Source organism: Manacus candei, unplaced genomic scaffold (assembly GCF_025592945.1).
Source record: "Manacus candei isolate 608988 ecotype Guabito, Panama unplaced genomic scaffold, ASM2559294v1 h1tg000031l, whole genome shotgun sequence".
Taxonomy (NCBI): Eukaryota; Metazoa; Chordata; class Aves; order Passeriformes; family Pipridae; genus Manacus; species Manacus candei.
This window is the reverse complement of record NW_026138079.1, coordinates 1,184,295-1,205,312: the sequence shown is the minus strand read 5'-3', so window position 1 is coordinate 1,205,312 and position 21,018 is coordinate 1,184,295. Positions and strand designations below refer to the sequence as shown.

General features: G+C 56.0%; 1 protein-coding gene across 1 annotated transcript; it reads left to right on the top strand.

The window, feature by feature from the left end:
* The first annotated feature begins 122 nt into the window (after nucleotides 1–122).
* Nucleotides 123–20,690, top strand: LOC127472721 (mediator of RNA polymerase II transcription subunit 1.1-like). The gene is made up of 13 exons (XM_051791303.1): nucleotides 123–176; nucleotides 798–3,145; nucleotides 3,293–3,369; nucleotides 3,463–3,544; nucleotides 17,275–17,406; nucleotides 17,730–17,789; nucleotides 17,876–17,945; nucleotides 17,998–18,084; nucleotides 18,199–18,290; nucleotides 18,384–18,457; nucleotides 19,086–19,184; nucleotides 19,807–19,889; nucleotides 20,254–20,690. Exons 1-2 carry the CDS (start codon nucleotides 123–125, stop codon nucleotides 2,760–2,762), a joined length of 2,019 nt encoding a protein of 672 aa, XP_051647263.1. The 3' UTR covers nucleotides 2,763–3,145; nucleotides 3,293–3,369; nucleotides 3,463–3,544; nucleotides 17,275–17,406; nucleotides 17,730–17,789; nucleotides 17,876–17,945; nucleotides 17,998–18,084; nucleotides 18,199–18,290; nucleotides 18,384–18,457; nucleotides 19,086–19,184; nucleotides 19,807–19,889; nucleotides 20,254–20,690.
* Nucleotides 20,691–21,018: the final 328 nt, after the last annotated feature.

The window sequence follows — 21,018 nt, the reverse complement described above, 5'->3', positions numbered from 1 at the left end:
TGAGGGGCACAGAGCCCGGGGGTGCCCACTCCCAGGAGAGCCCCTCTCGCAGGAGGAAGCAACTCCAGGGATCTCTCTGCCACAGCGGTCGAGAGAAGTTTTAGAAGATGAAGAAGGCGGAGATGGACAAGCGCAGCTCCCAGCCCAGCCAGGGGCAAACTCCGAGCCTGCCCAGGGTGAGGGACAGGGAGCCAACGCTGCCATCTCAGCCAAGGCAGCGACTGCTGCCACTGCGACCACAAATGTCACCACCGGCACGACAGCCAGGGCAGCCAAGGCAGCCAACAATGTCACTGCTGCCACTGCTGCCACCACTGGAACGACAGCCAAGGCAGCCAACACTGCCATCGCTGCCACCACTGCCAAGACAGGCATCGCTGCCACAGCTGCCACCACTGCCAGGGCAGCCAAGGCAGCCACCACTGGCATCGCTGCCACCACTGGCAGCACTGCCACGGCAGCCAACGCTGCCACCACTGACACCGCTGCCACGGCAGCCACAGGAGACAAGGAAGATGAAGATTTCTGAAGAGGAGAGGAAGATGGAGAGGGACGACAACAGGAAGATGGAGAGGGACGAGAACAGGAAGATGGAGATGGATAAGCCTTGGCTGCCACCACTGCCACGGCAGACAAGGAAGCAACAACTGCCACCACTGCCAGCACTGCCACTAGTTCCACCGCAGCCACAGCCACCACTGCCACCACTGCCCAAGCTGCCACAGCTGCCACCACTGCCACCACTGCCCAAGCTGCCACAGCTGCCAGCACTGGCACAGGTGCCTCAGCTGCCACAGCTGCCACCACTACCCCAGCAGCCACCGCTACCACCAGTGCCACGGCAGCCCCCAGTGCCAGCGCTGCCCTGCCCAGAGAGCCCCAGGGACACCGTGAGCCGGGGCACAGAGCTGGGCAGCGCAGGGCACACGGGGCCACGGGCCCGCAGCCCCTCTCCCCGGCTGCCCCCGCGGCCCGAGAGCCCCGTGCCCAGGCTGCTCTTGCCCCCCAGCACGGGGGCACAGGAGGCCCCAGCCCGGCCCGCGCTCGCTGCCGGCGCCAGCTGGGAGCCTCTTCCTCTGCCGGCAGCTCCCTCGGCCGCTCCTGCCAGCCAGCACAGCCAACCCGGCACGGCACCGCTGCAGCACCAGCCTGGCACAGACCTCAGCCTCGTGTCCGACACGCAGCTGCTGCAGGAGCTGCACAGGAGGGGCCTGCTCCGTGCTGGCACAGACCTCAGCCTCATCTCAGACACGCAGCTGCTGCAGGAGCTGCACAGGAGGCTCCTGCTCCGTGCTGGCACCACAGAGGCCCCACTCCCGGCAGCCGGCCCGCCGCTCCTGGGGGGCATTACAAGCCAAGGACAGTCCCAGCAGGAAGACAACAAAGAGCTGTGCCAAGGGACAGATGGTCTTGGCAAACAAGTGTCCCAAGGGGAAGTGGTCCAGTTGGAAGGGGACTCCGATGTCCAAGAGCTCTCCCCACAGGAAGAGGACATTGGAAAACCACTGTCCCCACAGGAAGAGGACATTTTAAAACCACTGTCCCCACAGGAAGAGGACATTTTAAAACCACTGTCCCCAGCAGAAGAAAACCCTGTCCCGCGCGGCCCCACTGACTCGTCACAGCTGGAGCACCACGGGATTGGGAAGGAGCCGGACATCGAGTCTCAGCTGGAGCACCCACAGAGGCGGCCCAGGAGTGGCGTGTTTGGAGGGATGAAAAGAATAAGGAACTGGTTCCGCGAGCCAAGAGACGAGGCAGCGGAACGGGAACACCAGAGGAGGCAGATGTACGTGGAGAAGTGGCTGGAAGACCATTTGTCCTGCAATTACAACATCAATGAAGAGAGGAGGCAGAAGGGTGAAGAGCTGGCGCGACAGAAAGCCGAGCAAATGGAACGGGAGTACAGGGAGAAGTACGAGGGCAGAGACGACTGGATTGAAGAGTTTTTGCTCCGCAGTCCTTACTGCCCAGTCCCCAGAAAGCCAGAGCAGGAGAGGGACAGGCCCCAAGAGCCGGACCAGGGGGAGGAGTCCAAGAGCCAAGGACTCGCCCAAGAGAAAGCAGACCAAGAGGAACAGCCGTGCCAAGGGCCAGAGGAGAACGACCAGGCCAAGGAGCTTTCTCAAGGGCAAGACAACGGAGTCCAAGGGCTGTCCCAAGGGCACGATGACAAACCCTTGGGCCCGGGCAGCGACGACGACCCCCTGGAGGGGCCCAGCTCTCTCTACATCCCAAGCAAGTCCCAGCGGCCTCTCTCTTCCAAGCAACCAAAGGCAGACACTTCTCCATCCACCAGTGAGGAGCAGACCCCAGCAGGGTCCCGCAGCTCCTCCCAGGGCAGCCAAGTTCTGCAGGACACAGTCCAGCCCCTCATCCACGACATCCTGAGCAAGGCTGTGCTGGAGGTGGACACTTTATCCATCACTGAGTCCTACACCCCAGCAGGGTCCCGGAACCCCTCCCAGGGCAGCCAAGCTCTGTGGGACACAGCTCAGAAATTAATCCAGCACTTCCTGAGCAAGGCTGCGCTGGAGGTGCAGGGGTGCCCCCAGCAGCCAGAGGAGCAGCACAAGCTGGGACAAAGCCCGGCTGCAGACGTGGCACCAGCAGTTGCAGCCCAGGCCGTGTCCCCAGGGGCAGAGGGCAGTGAAGCCCCCAGGGCTGTCCCCGGGAAACGTCCCTCCCTGTTGAGGCGCACGCTCCGCGCTGTGCACAGGCTGTTCCGCTGGCCCCGCAGGCCGGCACAGCCGCACCATTAGGCCCCGCTCCAGCGCCAGGCCCGGCCCAGACAGCGCAGGGCGGGCAGCGCTTTGCCGGGACCGACATCTCCCGCAGACCAGCACAGCACGGAACAGCACAGGCGCCGCAACGAGGCCAAGAAGCGACCACAGACTGGAGGGGGATCGAGAGCCCCAGAGACCACCAGACCTCAGACCTGTTTCCAGAAAGGTCTGAAAGAACAGCCTGTGCATGGGAACTCGTTGGCACAGAAGAGAGAAAGCCGCCTTCTGCAGGGAACCCTGTCCATGCAAAAGTACCCCCAGCAAGCCCAGCAGCCTGGACGTCCCTCCAGCTGCATCCACGCTGGACACCGGACTGACCCCTTGCACAGGATGGCGGCATCACCCATTCTCAGAGGAAGGTAGGAGACTGTGCTGTATGTCACCTCCAGGAGCTGTAGGAACAGTCCCTTGACAAGGTCCCAGTGTGCCTTTCTCTGGCCTCCTGGTGTCTGGCTGGGTGTGCTTGGAGAGCACAAACCCATGCCCTTGTTTGTGGTTTCCTTCAGCTTTGCCCCAGGTTCCCACAGACCGAGGGCACCACTCAGTCACCTCTGGCCCTTCAGTGCACTTGCAGAACTCACAGGTACCTTGGTGGAGCAAGAGCTTGTCATGTTTGCTTCCCTTCCCTTGCCCAGAGAATTCACCCAACCAAAGCCAACAGGAGTTTTCCCTGCAGGGAAGGCCAGAGCTGCCACCAAGGAGGGAAGCAGAGCCCCGTGGCTGTGGGAAGGACTGACCCTTTGCAGGCTGACAACATGGTAAGTGGGTGCAGCTGTTTGAACAGCCCAAACCTTTCCCAACTGTCACCTGGACCTGGAGGCCCTCTTTGGTTGAGGCTGCAATCCCTTGGATGAAGTTGTCCCTGTGGATACAATTGGTACTTCATGTTCCTAGGAAGGACCCTCCCCAGCTGGGCAAGCTTTGTGCAGCCCTGGTTTCTGTTGCACTCGGGGCAGCTCTTTCCCATCCTGTCCAGAGCAAGGGGAGTCTAAAGCACTTTGGAGCTCCCTCGGGGAGAGCCAGCCCGTGGCTGGGAGAAAGTAAATATTGCACCAGCTGCTTTGGGGGCAGCCAAGGAAACCAGAGCCCTGTCTTGGCTGCATTTTCCATTCTCACACCTCAGCCACTCGCCTCCACCTCCAGTGTTTGCCTCTGGGGGGCTGGAAGAACAATCAACCTACAAGAGCTGTGGAACTGGCTGTTGGCTTTGGGGGAGGGTCACCGGGTGGGGATGCAGCTGCTTCATCGTAACATTGGGACTGGACTCAGCGTGGAACACGGACTCTCTGGCAGCTGAAGCACTTCAAACTATGTTCCCACTTCAACTGTTTGGGTTTTGCTTCAAATATCTCAGCCTTTTCCCCTTCTTTTCCTGCAGACAATGCCATGACCCGGATGGGAGTGCAGAGCAGGTCTGGACTGACAGGACAGTCATCCACGACCACATCAGCCTGACATTCCCTGATGATGGCAACGGGATGAACTCGGAGCAGCTGCACAAAATACTAAAGTGGAGAACCCCTCTCTGTAGGAATTCCAGCTCCTCCTTCTGTTAGTGCTCAGCTCATTCCTTTTTGTCTGATGGAATTCCCTCCTTTGGGTCAGGAACTCAACATTTCTGGAGGGCAGGGAGAATTCACGGGAGACTCCAGAGCGTACAAATGCTCTGGAAACTTCCACACAACTTTGTCACGCAACTTTGATCTCCTCATTTCCTTGGATCCTTTCTCTCAGCCTTCCCGTTTAACTTGCCAGGCACTGTGCAACCTCTCTGGAGTGCCCATTAGTGGAGAGACAGACAATTCATATGGTTGTGACTGTCTTTCCTTTCAGTTGGCAACCAAGAGAAGAGACAGACTCGGCTCCAATCCTTTGGAGTATTGATAAGAGAAGGTATTGTGGGAAATGACCCTGTGCCTTTTCTGTTTCTCCTGCCAGAGTCGGTAGGGTTTGGACTGATCTCTCTTTTATTTCTCCAGGTAGCAGAGAGGTTTCTTTCCCCTTTAGTAGAGAAGATAGTGTAGAGACCCCTTATTAGAGAAGATAGTGTAGAGACCCCTTTAGTAGAGAAGATAGTGTACAGAGAAGATAGTAGAGAAGATAGTGTACCCCTTATTAGAGAAGATTGCTCTGCCTGCAGCTGTACCCATGGACAAGCTTGGATTCCAACAGTTCTGTTCACAGCAAGTGAGTCCCCACTTGTGTGTATTTCTCCTGCTGATCTACTCGCCCCCCTGGGATTGTTTCCAGCATCTTCTCGCCTGCACTTGGATGTTGATGCTTTTGCATCTCTTTAAGCAGTGCAGCTGTGGCAGTTCCCTGCTTAGAGAGAAGCTGGAATTCGTTGGCACTGGAGCACGTTGTCCCAGGAAGCGACTACTCCCTGCCAGGACGTAGGAGATGTTTTTCCATTGGCCTTGGGTTTGGGAGCTGGAGGGTTTGTGGGTGTTGTTTTCAAATCAGGTCTGTTTTGTGGGCTTTTGCAGTATTTGGTACCCGAAGCCGAGCACGCAGATCATCCTGGGAGGACAAAGAGCCAAAACACAGCTGGTTTCCAAAGGTCTGGCCTCCACTGAGTGTGACACAGACAGTTGCAAAATCCTGATTTCCAGCACTTGCTGGATCCTGAGCCAGTTGGTGTGACTGGGCAGGTGTGGGTCTGGGTCCTGTCTTTGGGAATGCTAATTGGTCAGGCTTGATGACCCTCTGAGTTTGTCTCCTTCCTTTTTCTTCCCTTCCCAACTGCAAACAGGAACGTTTTTCCCATTCCACAGATCCGTGCCAGTCAGTGGGACTGACCAGGCTGGTTCCTGTCACTTCCTGCCCCAGCAGTCAGCTTTGTCTCTCTGCTCCTTTTGGGGCTGCTTTGACCACGTGCCCGTAGAGGAGGAGACACTCTCTTCCCATGAGCCCTAACACTTGCTTTTCCTGGGGGTTTAGAAATTGAGGATACTGACTTGCAAACTGAAGCTGGAGATAAAATCCTTCAGCACACATGGATTTGGGTTCTTTCCCAATGGGAGAGTGTGATGTGTTGTGTGAGGAATCATCCTGGAATATGTTCCCCGTGTACCGACCACATTCCATGCAGGAAGCAGCAACTGCATTTCCCCCTGTAACTTCAGTTACTGTTCCACCTTCTGTTTCCATGGGAATGTAACTTCCCCCTTTTCTCTGGTTTTCCCCCAGCTGTCTTCCCCCACACTTGTCATGTGGGCACAGGGATACCACACTTGCAAGGGCTTCTGCAAAGGTTTTTCTGCCAGGAGTGCTCCAGGCTTTCAGAAGGTAACTTTCCAGCCCAGAACAGAAACACAGACCCGATGCCGTCGTTTCCTGAGCACTGTAAGGTGTCCTGCACCTCTTGCCTCCCCACAAGAGGGATGGGATCCCATCCCTGCATGGCTGCTCCTTTCTGCCCTTGTGCTGCTTCCTTTGCCCGGCCCAGAAATCCATGGCTTGGCTTCAGAGCTGATCTGGATGCCAGCCCTCTGGGCCAGCCTAGTTCTCTGCACACACTCTGGTGTCAGTGCAGCCCTGGGGGGTGCAGGCGTTGGAAGAAGCCAGGCAGGGAGGGACTGACTCGGTTCCTCAGCCCTTTGTTCCTGGGAGGTGAATTCCACCCCCTGACGAGGGGCAGCCTTGACCTGCCCCTCACCCGTGGGGCTGGTTGTTCTCCCTCCCCTGTCCCTGCTGGCTGTGCCAGCTCTGGTGCTCACTGAGCTGCAGCAGGAGCCCTGAGCAGGAACCAAATGCAGCCCCAAATGGGGTTTTTGCACTGTGGTGCGAGTAGAAATATCGGAGTGTTCCTCCACTTCTTCTGTCCCTGGAGTTTGTAAAGGTGCTTTCTGTGCTAGAACTGTCTTATTTAAGGTGGTCTTTTAAAATCTTGTCCTTTTGGACTCAGCAGAGCAGCCCTGGGAGAGCAGCTGAGTGATGACGGGAAGGAGCTGCAGAGGAAGAAGAAGGAGGAATGTCCCTTGGCTGTGCCAGGTGAGGAGATGCAGGGAGTGGCAAGGCCAGGGAGAGCAAAGGCCTTGCCAGGCTGTGGCTGTGGTTGGTTTCCCCCGAGTGCTGAGCAGGAGCCTTTGATGGGCAAGCTGTGCTGGTTTTCCCTGGCAGAAAGCAGCCAGAGCAGCCGTGGGTGCAGTGCGAGGCGCGTGGGAAGGGTGGGAAGGTGGCGGAGGGAACGGAGCAGTTGTGCAGAAGTGGTTCTGCTCCCCGAGCCCTGAGGCGCAGTCCCGGGAATGCCACATTCCAGGGAACATCTGCAGCCTGCTCTTAGCTCTGAGCTGATCCCCTGCTGATGTTCAGCTCTTTCTATTGTGGCTTTTTCTCTCCCCTTTGCTTAACTCAGAAATTGTAACGTACCTGAGGAAGTGGACAGTGATGATTTGATAAAGGAGAAGGAGAAGAAAAAGGAAAAGAGGAAGTAAAAGAAGAAGGTGGAGGAGGAGCAGGAGTAGGAGAAGAAGAAGAAGGAAGAGAAGATGGATGTGGCACTACCGCAGCGGTAGTGGATCAAGAGTTGGACTTGATGATCTCTCAACCCAGCTGATTCTATGATTCTAAGAAGAAAGAAGAAAGAAGAAGGAAGAGAAGAAGAAAGAAGAAGGAAGAGAAGAAGAAAGAAGAAAGAAGAAAGAAGAAAGAAGAAAGAAGAAAGAAGAAAGAAGAAAGAAGAAAGAAGAAAGAAGAAAGAAGAAAGAAGAAAGAAGAGAAGAAGAAAGAAGAAAGAAGAAAGAAGAAAGAAGAAGAAAGAAGAAAGAAGAAAGAAGAAAGAAGAAAGAAGAAAGAAGAAAGAAGAAGAAAGAAGAAAGAAGAAAGAAGAAAGAAGAAAGAAGAAAGAAGAAAGAAGAAAGAAGAATGAAGAGAAGAAGAAAGAAGAAAGAAGAAAGAAGAAAGAAGAATGAAGAGAAGAAGAAAGAAGAAAGAAGAAAGAAGAAAGAAGAAAGAAGAAAGAAGAAAGAAGAAAGAAGAAAGAAGAAAGAAGAGAAGAAGAAAGAAGAAAGAAGAAAGAAGAAAGAAGAAAGAAAGAAGAAAGAAGAGAAGAAGAAAGAAGAAGAAAGAAGAAAGAAGAAAGAAGAAAGTAGAAAGAAGAAAGAAGAAAGAAGAAAGAAGAAAGAAGAAAGAAGAAAGAAGAAAGAAGAAAGAAGAAAGAAGAAAGAAGAGAAGAAGAAAGAAGAAAGAAGAAAGAAGAAAGAAGAAAGAAGAATGAAGAAGGAAGAGAAGAAGAATCATAGAATCACAGAATCACAGAATCAGTTCCACTGATGCCACATCCAGTTTCTTTTTAAAAACCTCCAGGGACGGAGAATCCACCCCTTCCCTGGGCAGCCCATTCCAATGGCTGAGCACTCTCTCTGCAAAGAAATTCTTTCTAATCTCCAACCTAAACCTCCTCTGGCACAGCTGAAGACCCAGCCCTCTTGTCTTGCTGATGGTTGCCTGGGAAAAGAGACCAACCCCCACCTGGCTACGACCTCCTGTCAGGGAGTTGTAGAGAGTGAGGAGGTCTCCCCTGAGCCTCCTCTTCTCCAGGCTGAGCCCCCCCAGCTCCCTCAGCCTCTCCTCACAGCACTTGTGCTCCACTCCCTCAGCTTTACTTTTTGCTTTAAATAAACTGCCTTCTCCCCACCCACGACTTGTTTTCCACCTTACTCTCTCCCTTGTTGGGCTGGGAAGGGGAGGGATAGAGCGGCTGGGTGGGAACCTGGTGCCCGGATAAGGTCAACCCACCACAGAGAAGGAGAAGGAGAAGAAGGACAAGATGAAGAAGGAGAAATAGGAGAAGAAGAAGAAGGGAAGAAGAAAAGAAGAAGGGAAGGAAGGCATGGCAGAAAGAGAGGGAAGCAGGGAAGAAGAGAGGGAGGCATCTGGACCAAGGGAAGAGGGCCTGGGATAAAGGGCAAACCTCTGCAGGCTCCCCCTGCTCCCTGCAATTGAAGGGCTTGCTGTGTGAGCAGCGAGGAAACGTCTCAGCCCTGCCAAGCTGGACGTCTTTCTGCAGGGAGGGTTTGGATCCCCAGCAGAGACTTGTCAAAAATTAAAGCTGTTCCTCCCATTTCAGCTTCTCAGGTCCCGCTTTTTATTGCTGTGTGTGAAGCCAGGGGGTGATAAAAGTCAGCCTGGTGTGCCCACAGAGATGTGTCCCCTGGGGACAGGGATTAGGGGTGAGCGTGGTGGTGCTGGGGGAGGGTGGGACTGGAGGATCCTGGAGGGCTCTTCCCTGATGACTGTGTGAGTGTTGGGACTGCCCCGAGCCAGGGGCAGCAGCTGGCCCCTGGCCTTGTGGAAGCTGCTGAGGTTGTGGTGGTGCCACTTGTGCAGCCTGTGCAGGGGGCTGTGGATGGCCCCGTCCTTGCGGGGTGTGCCCTGCCCCGCTCAGCTGCCTGTGCCCTGCCCCGTGCTGAGGGTGCGCTGGTGCCACTGCGTGTCCCTGCCCAAGGCCCTGAGGAGCCGCGGGGCCGAGGCAGAGCCCTGAGGGACACCCCTCGTGCCCGGCCCAGCCCGGGCCATGGAGACACTGCCCACGAGTGCCTGGCACGGCCACGGGGCCGATTCCTGCTGTGCTGCCCAGCCCGGCCTGCAAAGCTGTGCCCTGTGGAGAGCGGGGGTCCTGTGGGACCGAGGGCAAAACCCCCCAGGGCTCCGGGCACAGCGGGGGCTGCAAGGCCACAAGTGCCGGGGCTGCCCCGGGCCGGGTCCAAGAAAAGGTGACTTCTGGACACTTTCTGACAAGGGGCTCAACACTATAAACTGCTCAGGACAGCGCTGCAGCAACTTAATAACACTCCATAGGATGTTTTCCCCAAGCTCTGCTGCTTAAGGAATGGGGGTGTGGGGGTGTTCCTGGAAATACTGAGTCTTCTGTTTCAAACCAGTGTGTGAAGGTGGTAACTCAGTGTGGGCATGTCAGGCACTTGTTTTTGCAGGGAAGGGATTTACTGTGGCTGCACATCTTAAAATCCCCGGCAGGGGGACATCCCTTTCTCGTTATGGAGTGGGAGTTTTGAATCGTGCTCAGAGAAACACTAAACGTGGTTTGAAACAAATATTTGTGCAGCGCAACTGCTTTAGAATCCGACAGTGAAGGGCTGAGCAGCACTGAGAGGGACAGACACAAAAGCCAGGTACGTTGTTAAAACAGTTACATCCTTCCAACTAACAGTTCACTTGTTTCTGGGGTTTACTGCCTGTTTGGTAGCAGTTCTAATACACAATGTGTTGTATGGTTTTCACAGCTCTTTTTTATTTCATTGCCAGATTGAACTACGAGAAGTGGAAAACAATCCAATGGCCTGTGTGTGAAGAACTCAAGGCAGAACTCGCCCAGTTAAAGCTTCAATTCCACCAGCAGCTGCACATGCAAATGATTCTACCACCAGTGATTTGCTCACAAGTGAGAAATTTGCACACAAGTGAGAAATCCACCTTCGGGGTGGGGGGAACCCTGGCCATGAAAAGGTCCCCCCAGCAAACCCAGGACCCTGGACAACCCCTCAGCTGGATTGATGCTGGAACAAGGACTGACATCCCATCAGCTGGATCGACACTGGATTCCAGACTGACCTCCCATGAGCTGCACTGACACTGGAACCAGAACGGATGATCTCTTTTTCTCTTTCTCTTTCTCTCTCTCTCTCTCCCTCTTTAACTCATCTCTTCCTTTCTCTCTTCCCTTTCACCCTTCCCCTCTGTCCCAAAGCCACTGACCTGTGCTTTTAGAGTAGGCCCGGAACTAACACAGGAATGTCCACACTTAGTTTGTTTTAAGAATTAAGAAAATATGTCATTATATTAATTATATTAATGATTAAATAACTATAACTATAAATCCCCCCTGTCCCTGAGAACATTTTCCAAACCCTCCTGGAGCTCTGGCAGCCTTGGGGCCGTGCCCACTGCCCTGGGGAGCCTGGTCAGTGCCCACCACCCTCTGGGGGAAGAACCTTGTCCTGAGATCCACCCTGAGCCTGCCCTGTCCCAGCTCCAGCCCTTCCCTGGCTCCTGTCCCTGCTCCCAGCGAGCAGAGATCGGGGCCAGAGGGAAGAGAGACTCATGTCCAGATTTCCTGACCCGTCTCCCTCTTGTCCAGCACCTCTCAGGAATGGGACAGCACGCAGGGAAACGTTAAAACCCCTGGATTCCTTCTTGCCTCATTTCCCTGGCACAACCACGGTCTCCTGTGTGTCCCACACTGCCCAGCCCAAACCCGGCAGGGCCCCCGTGGTGACCGAGGCTGCAACTGCCCAAATCCTTACCCAGGGGACACCTTTGAAGCACTTTGGCCTAACTGGAAAATGTCTGTAAGTAGAATTATTTCACCCGGGGTGACTGAGGAAACAAGACGTTCACAGCAACTGAAATGAGGTGACCTTGTCTTAGGAGAAACAGTGTGGCCTGATGCATAATGATTCATTATTACAAAGGCTTTAAAAACCCCAAAGCAGCCACCTTCCAGTAGGACTATTTTACTGAGGAATAGTTCAAGGTGATGTAAATGGACAGTACATTCATTCTTAAGTCCTTCTCAGCAACTTGAGGACTGGAATAGGGGAATTCTGCACAAGCTGTTCCCAGCGCCAAAGCCTTCCTGGCAAACCTGCCCCAGATTGCGTGGCTGCCCCTGGATCCCTGGCAGTGCCCAAGGCGGGGCTGGCCGGGGCTTGGAGCAAGCTGGGCTGTGGAAGGTGTCCCTGGCCATGGCAGGGGTGGCACCGGCCGAGCTTTGGGGTCCCTCCCGGCCCAGCCCGGCCCTGCTCCCCCAGCCCCAGAACTCTGCCCGGGTCTCTCCCGCTCCCTCCCTGCTGGGGGAGGCGCTGCGGGCACTGGGGAGGACTGGGAGCGACACCTCGGGCTCCGACCCGCGGCCAGCGGCGCTTCTGCCGGAGGGCGACAGGGAAAAGCAGATGCCGATCTGTCAGGATGCAAGTTTGTATTATTGTGACTCCTTGGACGGGAAAGGTTTGCATTTGAAAGAGGGGAGTTTGAGGCCAGGTGGCCCTTTGAGTCGTTTCTGCCTTTAGCCAGGCCAGGCGCAGCAGTGGCCGCGAAATGAAATGCAAGGGATGGTTTTGGGGAGAGGCGAGCGTTGGGCCGGTTGAGTTTTCGGTTTCTTTGTCGTTTTTTGTGGGTCTTTTCCCCTGGGCAGCCCCTGAGGGCGCCTGAGGGGGCGCGCGGGGCGGGGCGGGGCGGGAAACGGCGGGAGCGCGCGGGGGGTGCGGGGGGGGAACCGCCTCGGGGTGTGGGGGTGCTGAGGGTGTGAGGAGAGGGTTTGGGGGTGCTGAGGGTGTGAGGAGAGGGTTTGGGGGTGCTGAGGGTGTGGGGAGAGGGTTTGGGGGTGCTGAGGGTGTGAGGAGAGGGTTTGGGGGTGCTGAGGGTGTGAGGAGAGGGTTTGGGGGTGTTGAGGGTGTGAGGAGAGGGTTTGGGGGTGCTGAGGGTGTGGGGAGCGGGTTTGGGGGTGCTGAGGGTGTGGGGAGAGGGTTTGGGGGTGCTGAGGGTGTGGGGAGCGGGTCTGGGGGTCCCGGGGTGTGAGGAGCGGGTTCTACCAGGGGACGTTCACCTCACATATTAAAACCAATTTTTCCCTGCCGGAGTGGCCAGGCCTTGCAATAAGTGCCCCAGGGAGGTGGTGGAGTCACTGTCTCTGCAAGTGTTCCAGAGGTGTCTGGATGAGGCCCTTGGGGACAGGGATTAGGGGTGAGCGTGGTGGTGCTGGGGGAGGGTGGGACTGGAGGATCCTGGAGGGCTCTTCCCTGATGCCTGTGTGAGTGTTGGGACTGCCCCGAGCCAGGGGCAGCAGCTGGCCCCTGGCCTTGTGGAAGCTGCTGAGGTTGTGGTGGTGCCACTTGTGCAGCCTGTGCAGGGGGCTGTGGATGGCCCCGTCCTTGCGGGGTGTGCCCTGCCCCGCTCAGCTGCCTGTGCCCTGCCCCGTGCTGAGGGTGCGCTGGTGCCACTGCGTGTCCCTGCCCAAGGCCCTGAGGAGCCGCGGGGCCGAGGCAGAGCCCTGAGGGACACCCCTCGTGCCCGGCCCAGCCCGGGCCATGGAGACACTGCCCACGAGTGCCTGGCACGGCCACGGGGCCGATTCCTGCTGTGCTGCCCAGCCCGGCCTGCAAAGCTGTGCCCTGTGGAGAGCGGGGGTCGTGTGGGACCGAGGGCAAAGCCCCCCAGGGCTCCGGGCACAGCGGGGGCTGCAAGGCCACAAGTGCCGGGGCTGCCCCGGGCCGGGTCCGGGCGGTGCCGCTGTCCGGGGGTGGCCCTTTGTGACACGGGCACCTTCCAGGGCCCTTTGTGACACGGGACATGGGGGTGCCCGGAGACCCTTGTGACATCACAGAGCCCTGCCCTGCCCACGGGGGTTTGAGGGGCACAGAGCCCGGGGGTGCCCACTCCCAGGAGAGCCCCTCTCGCAGGAGGAAGCAACTCCAGGGATCTCTCTGCCACAGCGGACGAGAGAAGTTTTAGAAGGAGAAGAAGACGGAGATGGACAAGCGCAGCTCCCAGCCCAGCCAGGGGCAAACTCCGAGCCTGCCCAGGGTGAGGGACAGGGAGCCAACGCTGCCATCTCAGCCAAGGCAGCGACTGCTGCCACTGCGGCCACAAATGTCACCACTGGCACGACAGCCAGGGCAGCCAAGGCAGCCAACAATGTCACTGCTGCCACTGCTGCCACCACTGGAACAACAGCCAAGGCAGCCAACACTGCCATCGCTGCCACCACTGCCAAGACAGGCATCACTGCCACTGCTGCCACCACTGCCAGGGCAGCCAAGGCAGCCACCACTGTCATCGCTGCCACCACTGGCAGCACTGCCACGGCAGCCAACGCTGCCACCACTGACACCGCTGCCACGGCAGCCACAGGAGACCAGGAAGATGAAGATTTCTGAGGAGGAAAGGAAGATGGAGAGGGACGAGAACAGGAATATGGAGAGGGACGAGAACAGGAAGATGAAGATGGATAAGCCTTGGCTGCCACCACTGCCACGGCAGACAAGGAAGCAACAACTGCCACCACTGCCAGCACTGCCACTGGTTCCACCGCAGCCACAGCCACCACTGCCACCACTGCCCAAGCTGCCACAGCTGCCAGCACTGGCACAGGTGCCTCAGCTGCCACGGCTGCCACCACTACCCCAGCAGCCACCGCTACCACCAGTGCCACGGCAGCCCCCAGTGCCAGCGCTGCCCTGCCCAGAGAGCCCCAGGGACACCGTGAGCCGGGGCACAGAGCTGGGCAGCGCAGGGCACACGGGGCCACGGGCCCGCAGCCCCTCTCCCCGGCTGCCCCCACGGCCCGAGAGCCCCGTGCCCAGGCTGCTCTTGCCCCCCAGCACGGGGGCACAGGAGGCCCCAGCCCGGCCCGCGCTCGCTGCCGGCGCCAGCTGGGAGCCTCTTCCTCTGCCGGCAGCTCCCTCGGCCGCTCCTGCCAGCCAGCACAGCCAACCCGGCACGGCACCGCTGCAGCACCAGCCTGCCACAGACCTCAGCCTCGTGTCCGACACGCAGCTGCTGCAGGAGCTGCACAGGAGGGGCCTGCTCCGTGCTGGCACAGACCTCAGCCTCATCTCAGACACGCAGCTGCTGCAGGAGCTGCACAGGAGGCTCCTGCTCCGTGCTGGCACCACAGAGGCCCCACTCCTGGCAGCCGGCCCGCCGCTCCTGGGGGGCATTACAAGCCAAGGACAGTCCCAGCAGGAAGAAGAGAAAGAGCTGTGCCAAGGGACAGATGGTCTTGGCAAACAAGAGTCCCAAGAGGAAGATGTCCAGTTGGAAGAGGACTCCGATGTCCAAGAGCTCTCCCCACAGGAAGAGGACATTGGAAAACCACTGTCCCCACAGGAAGAGGACATTTTAAAACCCCTGTCCCCACAGGAAGAGGACACTGGAAAATCACTGTTCCCAGCAGAAGAAAACCCTGTCCCGCGCGGCCCCACTGACTCGTCACAGTTGGAGCACCACGGGACTGGGAAGGAGCCGGACGTCGAGTCTCAGCTGGAGCACCCACAGAGGCGGCCCAGGAGTGGGGTATTTGGAGGGATGAAAAGAATAAGGAACTGGTTCCGCGAGCCAAGAGACGAGGCAGCGGAACGGGAACACCAGAGGAGGCAGATGTACGTGGACAAGTGGCTGGAAGACCATTTGTCCTGCAATTACAACATCAACGAAGAGAGGAGGCAGAAGGGTGAAGAGCTGGTGCGACAGAAAGCCGAGCAAATGGAACGGGAGTACAGGGAGAAGTACGAGGGCAGAGACGACTGGATTGAAGAGTTTTTGCTCCGCAGTCCTTACTGCCCAGTCCCCAGAAAGCCAGAGCAGGAGAGGGACAGGCCCCAAGAGCCGGACCAGGGGGAGGAGTCCAAGAGCCAAGGACTCGCCCAAGAGAAAGCAGACCAAGAGGAACAGCCGTGCCAAGGGCCAGAGGAGAACGACCAGGCCAAGGAGCTTTCTCAAGGGCAAGACAACGGAGTCCAAGGGCTGTCCCAAGGGCACGATGACAAACCCTTGGGCCCGGGCAGCGACGACGACCCCCTGGAGGGGCCCAGCTCTCTCTACATCCCGAGCAAGTCCCAGCGGCCTCTCTCTTCCAAGCAACCAAAGGCAGACACTTCTCCATCCACCAGTGAGGAGCAGACCCCAGCAGCATCCCGCAGCTCCTCCCAGGGCAGCCAAGTTCTGCAGGACACAGTCCAGCCCCTCATCCACGACATCCTGAGCAAGGCTGTGCTGGAGGTGGACACTTCATCCATCACTGAGTCCTACACCCCAGCAGGGTCCCGGAACCCCTCCCAGGGCAGCCAAGCTCTGTGGGACACAGCTCAGAAATTAATCCAGCACTTCCTGAGCAAGGCTGCGCTGGAGGTGCAGGGGTGCCCCCAGCAGCCAGAGGAGCAGCACAAGCTGGGACAAAGCCCGGCTGCAGACGTGGCACCAGCAGTTGCAGCCCAGGCCGTGTCCCCAGGGGCAGAGGGCAATGAAGCCCCCAGGGCTGTCCCCGGGAAACGTCCCTCCCTGTTGAGGCGCACGCTCCGCGCTGTGCACAGGCTGTTCCGCTGGCCCCGCAGGCCGGCACAGCCGCACCATTAGGCCCCGCTCCAGCGCCAGGCCCGGCCCAGACAGCGCAGGGCGGGCAGCGCTTTGCCGGGACCGACATCTCCCGCAGACCAGCACAGCACGGAACAGCACAGGCGCCGCAACGAGGCCAAGAAGCGACCACAGACTGGAGGGGGATCGAGAGCCCCAGAGACCACCAGACCTCAGACCTGTTTCCAGAAAGGTCTGAAAGAACAGCCTGTGCATGACAACTCATTGGCACAGAAGAGAGAAAGCCGCCTTCTGCAGGGAACCCTGTCCATGCAAAAGTACCCCCAGCAAGCCCAGCAGCCTGGACGTCCCTCCAGCTGCATCCATGCTGGACACCGGACTGACCCCTTGCACAGGATGGCGGCATCACCCATTCTCAGAGGAAGGTAGGAGACTGTGCTGAATGTCACCTCCAGGAGCTGTAGGAACAGTCCCTTGACAAGGTCCCAGTGTGCCTTTCTCTGGCCTCCTGGTGTCTGGCTGGGTGTGCTTGGAGAGCACAAACCCATGCCCTTGTTTGTGGTTTCCTTCAGCTTTGCCCCAGGTTCCCACAGACCGTGGGCACCACTCAGTCACCCCTGGCCCTTCAGTGCAGAACTCACAGGTACCTTGGTGGAGCAAGAGCTTGTCATGTTTGCTTCCCTTCCCTTGCCCAGAGAATTCACCCAACCAAAGCCAACAGGAGTTTTCCCTGCAGGGAAGGCCAGAGCTGCCACCAAGGAGGGAAGCAGAGCCCCGTGGCTGTGGGAAGGACTGACCCTTTGCAGGCTGACAACATGGTAAGTGGGTGCAGCTGTTGGAACAGCCCAAACCTTTCCCAACTGTCACCTGGACCTGGAGGCCCTCTTTGGTTGAGGCTGCAATCCCTTGGATGAAGTTGTCCCTGTGGATACAATTGGTACTTCATTTTCCTAGGAAGGACCCTCCCCAGCTGGGCAAGCTTTGTGCAGCCCTGGTTTCTGTTGCACTCGGGGCAGCTCTTTCCCATCCTGTCCAGAGCAAGGGGAGTCTAAAGCACTTTGGAGCTCCCTCGGGGAGAGCCAGCCCGTGGCTGGGAGAAAGTAAATATTGCACCAGCTGCTTTGGGGGCAGCCAAGGAAACCAGAGCCCTGTCTTGGCTGCATTTTCCATTCTCACGCCTCAGCCACTCGCCTCCACCTCCAGTGTTTGCCTCTGGGGGGCTGGAAGAACAATCAACCTACAAGAGCTGTGGAACTGGCTGTTGGCTTTGGGGGAGGGTCACCGGGTGGGGATGCAGCTGCTTCATCGTAACATTGGGACTGGAGTCAGCGTGGAACACGGACTCTCTGGCAGCTGAAGCACTTCAAACTGTGTTCCCACTTCAACTGTTTGGGTTTTGCTTCAAATATCTCAGCCTTTTCCCCTTCTTTTCCTGCAGACAATGCCATGACCCAGATGGGAGTGCAGAGCAGGTCTGGACTGACAGGACAGTCATCCATGACCACATCAGCCTGACATTCCCTGATGATGGCAACGGGATGAACTCGGAGCAGCTGCACAAAATACTAAGGTGGAGAACCCCTCTCTGTAGGAATTCCAGCTCCTCCTTCTGTTAGTGCTCAGCTCATTCCTTTTTGTCTGATGGAATTCCCTCCTTTGGGTCAGGAACTCAACATTTCTGGAGGGCAGGGAGAATTCACGGGAGACTCCAGAGCGTACAAATGCTCTGGAAACTTCCACACAACTTTGTCACGCAACTTTGATCTCCTCATTTCCTTGGATCCTTTCTCTCAGCCTTCCCGTTTAACTTGCCAGGCACTGTGCAACCTCTCTGGAGTGCCCATTAGTGGAGAGAAAGACAATTCATATGGTTGTGACTGTCTTTCCTTTCAGTTGGCAACCAAGAGAAGAGACAGACTCGGCTCCAATCCTTTGGAGTATTGATAAGAGAAGGTATTGTGGGAAATGACCCTGTGCCTTTTCTGTTTCTCCTGCCAGAGTCGGTAGGGTTTGGACTGATCTCTCTTTTATTTCTCCAGGTAGCAGAGAGGTTTCTTTCCCCTTTAGTAGAGAAGATAGTGTACAGACCCCCTTATTAGAGAAGATAGTGTAGAGACCCCTTTAGTAGAGAAGATAGTGTACAGAGAAGATAGTAGAGAAGATAGTGTACCCCTTATTAGAGAAGATTGCTCTGCCTGCAGCTGTACCCATGGACAAGCTTGGATTCCAACAGTTCTGTTCACAGCAAGTGAGTCCCCACTTGTGTGTATTTCTCCTGCTGATCTACTCGCCCCCCTGGGATTGTTTCCAGCATTTTCTCGCCTGCACTTGGATGTTGATGCTTTTGCATCTCTTTAAGCAGTGCAACTGTGGCAGTTCCCTGCTTAGAGAGAAGCTGGAATTCGTTGGCACTGGAGCACGTTGTCCCAGGAAGCGACTACTCCCTGCCAGGACGTAGGAGATGTTTTTCCATTGGCCTTGGGTTTGGGAGCTGGAGGGTTTGTGGGTGTTGTTTTAAAATCAGGTCTGTTTTGTGGGCTTTTGCAGTATTTGGTACCCGAAGCCAAGCACACAGATCATCCTGGGAGGACAAAGAGCCAAAACACAGCTGGTTTCCAAAGGTCTGGCCTCCACTGAGTGTGACACAGACAGGTGCAAAATCCTGATTTCCAGCACTTGCTGGATCCTGAGCCAGTTGGTGTGACTGGGCAGGTGTGGGTCTGGGTCCTGTCTTTGGGAATGTTAATTGGTCAGGCTTGATGACCCTCTGGGTTTGTCTCCTTCCTTTTTCTTCCCTTCCCAACTGCAAACAGGAACGTTTTTCCCATTCCACAGATCCGTACCAGTCAGTGGGACTGACCAGGCTGGTTCCTGTCACTTCCTGCCCCAGCACTCAGCTTTGTCTCTCTGCTCCTTTTGGGGCTGCTTTGACCAGTGCCCGTAGAGGAGGAGACACTCTCTTCCCATGAGCCCTAACACTTGCTTTTCCTGGGGGTTTAGAAATTGAGGATACTGACTTGCAAACTGAAGCTGGAGATAAAATCCTTCAGCACACATGGATTTGGGTTCTTTCCCAATGGGAGAGTGTGATGTGTTGTGTGAGGAATCATCCTGGAATATGTTCCCTGTGTACCAACCACATTCCATGCAGGAAGCAGCAACTGCATTTCCCCCTGTAACTTCAGTTACTGTTCCACCTTCTGTTTCCATGGGAATGTAACTTCCCCCTTTTCTCTGGTTCCCCCCCAGCTGTCTTCCCCCACACTTGTCATGTGGGCACAGGGATACCACACTTGCAAGGGCTTCTGCAAAGGTTTTTCTGCCAGGAGTGCTCCAGGCTTTCAGAAGGTAACTTTCCAGCCCAGAACAGAAACACAGACCCGATGCCGTCGTTTCCTGAGCACTGTAAGGTGTCCTGCACCTCTTGCCTCCCCACAAGAGGGATGGGATCCCATCCCTGCATGGCTGCTCCTTTCTGCCCTTGTGCTGCTTCCTTTGCCCGGCCCAGAAATCCATGGCTTGGCTTCAGAGCTGATCTGGATGCCAGCCCTCTGGGCCAGCCTAGTTCTCTGCACACACTCTGGTGTCAGTGCAGCCCTGGGTGGTGCAGGCGTTGGAAGAAGCCAGGCAGGGAGGGACTGACTCGGTTCCTCAGCCCTTTGTTCCTGGGAGGTGAATTCCACCCCCTGACGAGGGGCAGCCTTGACCTGCCCCTCACCCGTGGGGCTGGTTGTTCTCCCTCCCCTGTCCCTGCTGGCTGTGCCAGCTCTGGTGCTCACTGAGCTGCAGCAGGAGCCCTGAGCAGGAACCAAATGCAGCCCCAAATGGGGTTTTTGCACTGTGGTGCAAGTAGAAATATCGGAGTGTTCCTCCACTTCTTCTGTCCCTGGAGTTTGTAAAGGTGCTTTCTGTGCTAGAACTGTCTTATTTAAGGTGGTCTTTTAAAATCTTGTCCTTTTGGACTCAGCAGAGCAGCCCTGGGAGAGCAGCTGAGTGATGACGGGAAGGAGCTGCAGAGGAAGAAGAAGGAGGAATGTCCCTTGGCTGTGCCAGGTGAGGAGATGCAGGGAGTGGCAAGGCCAGGGAGAGCAAAGGCCTTGCCAGGCTGTGGCTGTGGTTGGTTTCCCCCGAGTGCTGAGCAGGAGCCTTTGATGGGCAAGCTGTGCTGGTTTTCCCTGGCAGAAAGCAGCCAGAGCAGCCGTGGGTGCAGTGCGAGGCGCGTGGGAAGGGTGGGAAGGTGGCGGAGGGAACGGAGCAGTTGTGCAGAAGTGGTTCTGCTCCCCGAGCCCTGAGGCGCAGTCCCGGGAATGCCACATTCCAGGGAACATCTGCAGCCTGCTCTTAGCTCTGAGCTGATCCCCTGCTGATGTTCAGCTCTTTCTATTGTGGCTTTTTCTCTCCCCTTTGCTTAACTCAGAAATTGTAACGTGCCTGAGGAAGTGGACAGTGATGATTTGATAAAGGAGAAGGAGAAGAAAAAGGAAAAGAGGAAGTAAAAGAAGAAGGTGGAGGAGGAGCAGGAGGAGGAGAAGAAGGAGAAGGAAGAGAAGATGGATGTGGCACTACCGCAGCGGTAGTGGATCAAGAGTTGGACTTGATGATCTCTCAACCCAGCAGATTCTATGATTCTAAGAAGAAAGAAGAGAAGAAGAAGGAAGAGAAGAAGAAAGAGAAGAAGAAGGAAGAAAGAAGAAAGAGGAGAATAAGAAGGAAGAAAGAAGAAAGAAGAAAGAAGAAAGAAGAAAGAAGAAAGAAGAAAGAAGAAAGAAGAAAGAAGAAAGAAGAAAGAAGAAAGAAGAAAGAAGAAAGAAGAAAGAAGAAGAAAGAAGATAGAAGAAAGAAGAAAGAAGAAAAGAAGAAAGAAGAAAGAAGAGAAGAAGAAAAGAAGAAAGAAGAAAGAAGAAAGAAGAAAGAAGAAAGAAGAAAGAAGAAAGAAGAAAGAAGAAAGAAGAAAGAAGAAAAGAAGAAAGAAGAAAGAAGAGAAGAAGAAAAGAAGAAAGAAGAAAGAAGAAAGAAGAAAGAAGAAAGAAGAAAAGAAGAAAGAAGAAAGAAGAGAAGAAGAAAGAAGAAAGAAGAAAGAAGAGAAGAAGAATGAAGAAGAGAAGAAGAATCATAGAATCACAGAATCACAGAATCAGTTCCACTGATGCCACATCCAGTTTCTTTTTAAAAACCTCCAGGG